At 45.9% G+C, this 6875-nt stretch overlaps 1 protein-coding gene across 3 annotated transcripts; it reads right to left on the bottom strand.

Annotated features, from left to right (window-relative positions):
• Positions 1-239: 239 nt before the first annotated feature.
• Positions 240-3397, bottom strand: LOC140384420 (dispanin subfamily A member 2b-like). 3 transcript variants are annotated; one of them, XM_072466100.1, is made up of 3 exons: positions 3330-3397; positions 2681-3079; positions 240-636 (listed from the first exon to the last, which is right to left on the bottom strand). In XM_072466100.1, exons 2-3 carry the CDS (start codon positions 2885-2887, stop codon positions 478-480), a joined length of 366 nt encoding a protein of 121 aa, XP_072322201.1. In that variant the 5' UTR covers positions 2888-3079; positions 3330-3397; the 3' UTR covers positions 240-477. The 3 variants fall into 3 exon arrangements, with proteins under 3 accessions (XP_072322201.1, XP_072322202.1, XP_072322200.1); XM_072466101.1 differs by lacking the exon at positions 3330-3397 and adding an exon at positions 3189-3310; XM_072466099.1 differs by lacking the exon at positions 3330-3397 and having other exon boundaries at positions 2681-3307.
• Positions 3398-6875: the final 3478 nt, after the last annotated feature.

The raw sequence follows: 6875 nt of genomic DNA, 5'->3' as shown, positions 1-6875 counted from the left end.
ATCTGGCTCATGGCTCTAAACTCCTGTAAATTTGTCTTTGCATTCCAAGTCTTTTTTGCACAGGACCTTCCCCTCACTCTTGGAATCAATAATCTCTTACCGTTGTTGCTATGGAGTATGGGTTGATGTGACAACACCAAAGATTCTTGCCAAGTTTCACTACACAACAGTCCATGACACTAAGCAGGGCGCTGAATAACTTCTCCCAGTTCTTAAAAATAATCTTGATGAAGGAAACATTTGCCACTACTGTATTTTATTCAGAAACTGGTTATGAAGTATTCATTACAGAAATTGTAGATACAAGAGAAAGAAATAGAACAGAAAGTTTCACATGTTATTTGGACGTTTGTAGCCCAATTCTTACAGTATTCAAACATCACAAGGACAGACAAAAAAAAGGTTTCTTTTGTCAAACACATGATTTCTTATGCATCAAGTTGACTCATGGTCTTCCATCTTAAACTGGAGCTGTCCTCAACGAGGGTGAACGCTGATCACCCCAGCAACCAACAGCCCAAAGATGATGACAAACACAAGGATAGACAGAAACGTTGCAGCTATATTCAAGGTTTTTGATGTGGAGCTGTAATTTTCAGCCCCATAAATGTCTCCCAGAACTTTACGATCTCTAGACTGCAAAAGAAAAAGATGGTGAATGGCAGATAACTGGTACAAAAACACCCAACCCCTCCCCCCCATATTTAAAAACAAGCCTCCTTCAATAGGACTTTCCAACCCCATTACCACCAAGTCAAAGAGCAGCAGATATATGCAAGAATGTAGGAGAGTGGTATTGCCATTTGAAACTAATGTCCCTTTTTTCCCCACTCATTGCAACTCCTTACTTAACACCCATGGGTATGACCTCAGTAGCTCACCGTCACCAGAGGACAAATACTGGTCTTGCCAGCAACAGAACCAGAAGGGCATATTTGCAAGTGATAGACAGAAACTCCCCAGGCACTCCCATTACTCAATTAGATCATCCCTCAATTCAGGACTGTCACCTATAGTGGATTGGCCATCTCACCCAGAGGAATCAATATCTATACAGATCCTGCAGCAAAAGTAGACCTGCTCCATCTCACTGATATTTACAAGCATTTTAATTACATGCCACATCCCTTGCAGAGTAACATTTAGATGGCTAGGTTGAGATTACCAATCCAGTTGAGAATCACAGTTTCAGTACCCCAAATATCTGCCAATCAGCTGGAATATACCATTGGAAAATCTAGAACCCTCAGGCATAGAATGCTAAACACTCAACCATCTAAATAAATTTCTCCTCCAGTCTTAAATGGCCAACTCCACCCAAATAACTCAGCCAGGGGAAACACTATACAACCACCAAGGTTTGTAATTACTGGAAAGCAGAACTATTTTCTGTATTACAAAGTCTGTCCAAGGCTTCCAGGGGAACTGTACACTGTCCAAGTGTAGCAGCCCCTCTATTGCAGGGCTCCTCCTTCACCATAGTCAGTTATGGGGACCTTCTCTCAAATCGGAACAGAGATTTGAAGTCTGAGATCACCGTCAGTCATTTCTCAGATCTCAATAAAGGGAGGCTCCAAGCAGAAAGAACAGTCCCACAAAATGAGATGCTTAAAACATACTTGGTGCTAAATAAGAGGATAATCAAAGAAGGAGAATTTCAATAACAATGAGAATCAGTAACACCCTTTTTTCTGGAAAAGGAGCCAGATAAAGGTATATCATAGAATTTACAGTGCAGAAGGAGGCCATTCGGCCCATCGAGTCTGCACCAGCTCTTGGAAAGAGCACCCTACCCAAGGTCAACACCTCCACCCTAACCCCATAACCCAGTAACCCCACCCAACACTAAGGGCAATTTAGCATGGCCAATCCACCTAACCTGCACATCTTTGGACTGTGGGAGGAAACCGGAGCACCCGGAGGAAACCCACGCACACACGGGGAGGATGTGCAGACTCCGCACAGACAGTGACCCAAGCCAGAATCGAATCTGGGACCCTGGAGCTGTGAAGCATGTGCTATCCACAATGCTACCGTGCTGCCCACTATAGAAGGCCATTCAGCCAATCATGACTATGCTGGCTGTGAAAGCTATCCAATTCAGTCTGCCCTCCCCCACAATGTTTATTCTATAAAACTGGACAGGTTCCAGCTAGAATAGGGTCCAATTCTGGGCACTACACAGGAATATGGAGAGAAAGCAAAGAGACTGGAGAATCTGGCATTATTTTTGGAGCAGGACAAATTCTGAATTGCTTGGCTCGTGGAAGTACCTATACTAGTAAGAGGATCAATAAACAGAGCTAAGACTAAGTGGTAAAAAGTACCAGAAGGGAAGTGCAGTATTTTTAATTTGGAGCGAATAGCAACTCCCTCAAAAACGATGCTTAAAAAGGCAAAGTTCCGCGCGATGGAAGAGATCAGGAGCCTGGCGACCTCCTGTTGATTCTCTGGGCTGTTTGCATAGACTTCGGTCAAGGGCAATGGATTGAGGATTCCAGTGAACAAGGAGCAGCGACACCTGGGTTCCAGCCTAAACATTAATATTGTCCCACTCTCACTAACATGCACCCAGTCAGCATTTACACGTTCTCAGAACCTCTCTGGCAGAAAGCTCACTAAAGCGATTTGCGAATTAGACCCCGATAATGTTTTTTTTAAAAAAAATTCACAAACTCACCTTAACTGAAAAGACCAAAGCCAGGAACCCAAGGCAACAAAAGTTACAGTAAACGAAGTTGAAAATAGACCAGAGGATGTGGTCTTTAACCGGCAGAGCACGGACTCCCATCGTCACCGTGCTGGTGGGCACCTCCACGGTGTGGTGTGGCCCCTGGAAAGCATGGACCCCGCTGTCGAACATAGGCTGGTTCATTTTGTTCTCCATTTATAACCGAGCAGTCGACGGCAGAATACGAAATGCAGAAACGACGCTACTCCTTTAAGCTGGCAACCCCTGACAGCCGCACCCAGTAAGTGACTACTGATCATTCAGTCTTTTATATCAAAGGGAGTTAAATCATTCTGGGCGGGTCCAAATGAGTTCCTTTCCGCTCCAATTGTTTCTCGAGCGCCACTTCTGCCCAAAACAAAGGTTAAACAGGAAAATGAATCCAGTCCAATAGGAATACCGCACAGTTAATTGTCTTATTATCCCAGACCTATCCCAACCACAAATACCACCAAACCTCTTTATTCAGGGCCAACTCACTCCGTTACCAAGTCCCGGGAACCTAAAAGATCACATGGGGGAAACTGAGTCCCATGAAATAAACTTTTACCCAGATATCAAATCCAGGAACCAGCGGGAATGAGTTAGTGAGTCTGACCTGTTTGAACACGCTCTCTTCAGACCTGGCTTTAGATGCACTGCGGTTGTGCCACAGGCCCCGCCCCGTGAAATAAACTCCACCCCTGCCCTGCAGGAAATCCTCCCTTTATCAACAAGACTCCAGCTGCCCCCATACTCAAACCCATTTCCCTGTATGTGGAGATGCCGGCGTTGGACTGGGTAAGCACAGTAAGAAGTCTCCAAGGCTGCCTTCAGGACGCACGACAACGCAGAATCGGCGAGCAGAAACTTATAGCCAATTCCGCACACATGAGTGCGGCCTCAACCGGGACCTGGGATTCATGTCGCATTACATTCATCCCCCACCATCTGGCCTGGGCTTGTGAAATTGTGCCGTGACCCTCCAGAAATCAGCCCATGGCCCATCCGAGGGTCATGACCCTGAGTTTGAAATCTCTTGCTGTAGACCGAGACTGTGGCATACATCTGCACTGCCATTCAATGGCTGATCTGTGCCTCCACAAACTCACCTTTGCTCATACAACTTAGATCAATGGAAACAGCACTGAATGATTAGCCAGAAGAGGGATTGGATCCCTTTGCAGAGGGCCAACATGGTGCCAGTGGACCAAATGAACATCTGTGCAGTGACTCTGGCGTAGAGGTAAGGTTACCGGCTGAGTGAGTTCAAATCTCACATTGGCAACTGGTGAAATTCAAATTTATGGTGATCATGGAATGACTGGACTGTCAATAAAAAAACCCAGCTGGTTCACTTGTGGAAGGAAACCTGTGTCTACACATGATTTTAGACCCACAGCAATGTGGCTGACCCTTAACTGCCCTCTGAAATGGCCTAGCAAGCCACTCAGTTGTACTGAAACACTACAGAAAACACAAAAATTGATACCACTGGTCATACCCAGCACAAACCTAGGTACCCGAAATGACATTGGCACACTCTGCCCAGTCAATAAAGCAGAGGATGTTTACTCTCAATCAATAGACAAGTGATGGAAGGTGTCATCAGCAGTGCATTTAGGCAACACCTACACAACAATAATATTCTCACTCATGTTCAGTTTCAATTCCGCCAGGGCTACTCAGCTCCTGATCTCATTGCCGTCTTGGTCGAAACATGGACAAAAGAGCTGAACTTCGACATCATAGATTATCATAGAATTTACAGTGCAGAAGGAGGCCATTCGGCCCATCGAGTCTGCACCGGCTCTTGGAAAGAGCACCCCACCCAAGGTCAACACCTCCACCCTATCCCCATAACCCAGTAACCCCACCCAACACTAAGGGCAATTTTGGACACTAAGGGCAATTTATCATGGTCAATCCACCTAACCTGCACATCTTTGGACTGTGGGAGGAAACCGGAGCACCCGGAGGAAACCCACGCACACACGGGGAGGATGTGCAGACTCCGCACAGACAGTGACCCAAGCCGGAATTGAACCTGGGACCCTGGAGCTGTGAAGCAATTGTGCTATTCACAATGCTACCGTGCTGACATCAAGGCAGTATTCGACAAAGCATACCATCAAGTGCTCTAGCAAAATTCAAGCCAGTGGGAGTCAGGGAGAAAATTCTTCCCTGGTTGGAATTATACCTCACACAAAGAAAGGTGGTGTGGTTGTTGAAGGTCAATCATCCCTGGACATCACCACTCCTCAGGGTAGAGTTCAGCTGATTCACCAATGACCCCCCCCCCGCCATTAAGATAGTAAGGATGTTTACTGATGATTATCCAGTGTTCAGTACTATTCATGATTCCTCAGGTATTGAAGCAGTCCATGTTCACATGCAAAACGTGGACAGTATTCAGGTTTCGACTGATAAATGGCAAGTAGCATTGATGTCACCCCATCACTGAATGCTCCACCATCAGCTCCCTGGGATTACCATTGACCAGAAACTTAACTGAGCAGCCAAATAAATACTGTGTCTACAAGAGCAGGTCAGAGGCTGGAATTTCAAGATTCATAGCATCCCTACAGTACAGAAGGAGATCTTTGGCCCATTGAGTCTGCTCTGAACCTCTCCTAGGCCCACTCCACCACCCTATCCCTGTAACCCCACCGAACCTGTACATCCCTGGACACGAAGGGGCAATTTTTTTAGCATGCCCAATCCACCTAAACTGCACATCTTTGGACCGTGGGAGGAAACTGGAGTCATCCGAACATAGCCACGCAGACACTGGGAGAACGTGCAAACTCCACACAGTAATCCAAGGTTGGAATTGAACCCAAGTCTCTGGGATCCAGGAATTATGTGGCGAGTAACTCACCTAACCCCCTGACACCCCAAAGTCTGTCCAGCATCTGGCTGCATATAGTTCCAGTTACACTGAATAAGTTTGTCATCATCCAAGCCAAAGGAGCCTGCTTGATAGGCACCCTGTCTTTCTAAGTTTTATGTGATCTGCAAAGTTTGAAATTTTGCTCTGTGCAACCGTGTTGAAGTAATTAAAATAGATCAAGAAAAGCAGTAGCCCTGGTACCGACCCATGGGGAACCTGCTGTGTACTTCTGCAGTTGAGAAACAACTGTTCACCACATTATGCTTCCTGTCACAAAGCCAACTTTCTATTCATGCAGCCACTATCGCTCTTTTTCCAGGGATTATCATTTTGCTGACAAGACTGTATGCCGCACTTTATGAAATCCCTTTTGGAATTCATAATACACCATATGAACCAGATTACTTTGATAAGCTCAAATAAGTTTGTTAAGTATGATTTGTTCTTACCAAAACTTTCACAGAATTATAGACTTATGGCACAGAAGGTGGCCATTTGATCCATCTAGTCCATGCTGGCCCACTGGAGAGAGTTGCTGTAACAGAGGAAAGACCAGAGTCTTGCATATGTTTGGGGGCAGTTGTTTACTGTAGCACTTAATCTGTAACAGGAGCAAGACGCGGAGAAGATGAGACAGAGAGGAGGGAGGAAAAAAGGCTTTCCATAGCAGGCCCTCCCACAAAGGACATTCTGAGAGCGCCACACCCACTTAGGAGCAATGACAGAGGAGGCTATCATTCACAAAGGAAGTCATCTCACAGTCATCTCACAGTTGTGCCACCTCCCTCACACTGACCTGGCTACCCACTTACTCTGCCACCCCTCTGAGGATGCAGCACACTCCCTGAAACATCCAGGTACCCATTTACACAGCTCCAAATATACTCCCTAGAGACATTGCAGCAGAAAAAGTTCCAAAATTTAACTTGCCTACAAGCAGAACAGAACAATGCCAGCAGCGTGGGTTCAATTCCCGTACCAGCCTCCCCGAACAGGCACCGGAATGTGACTAGGGGCTTTTGACAATAACTTAATTGAAGCCTACTTGTGACAAAAGGCGATTATTATTATTATCATTATCAGGTTGTCCGACTGCACGGTTCCTCGTGCTGCTTCACACTTGTTTCAGGAGTGGCAGGTTCGCTCCACATTTATTGCCCAATTTTGGTATCCTGGCATCAGATCAAGTGGTTGGACTTTGTGAATTCAGGATAATACCAATTCAATGTGTTCTGGTGCACTGGGGAACACATCTACACGTGCCCTTTACTG

Source organism: Scyliorhinus torazame, chromosome 10 (assembly GCF_047496885.1).
Source record: "Scyliorhinus torazame isolate Kashiwa2021f chromosome 10, sScyTor2.1, whole genome shotgun sequence".
NCBI lineage: Eukaryota > Metazoa > Chordata > Chondrichthyes > Carcharhiniformes > Scyliorhinidae > Scyliorhinus > Scyliorhinus torazame.
The sequence above is the reverse complement of the archived record's forward strand: the minus strand, read 5'-3'. Positions and strand labels throughout refer to the sequence as shown.

Coding starts and splice junctions, on each gene's coding strand:
- LOC140384420 (XM_072466100.1), bottom strand. CDS start 2,887: ATGGAGAACAAAATGAACCAGCCTATGTTCGACAGCGGGGTCCATGCT. Junction 637..2,680: donor CTTTGGTCTTTTCAGTTAAG/GTGAGTTTGTGA, acceptor TTTCTTTTGCAG/TCTAGAGATCGTAAAGTTCT.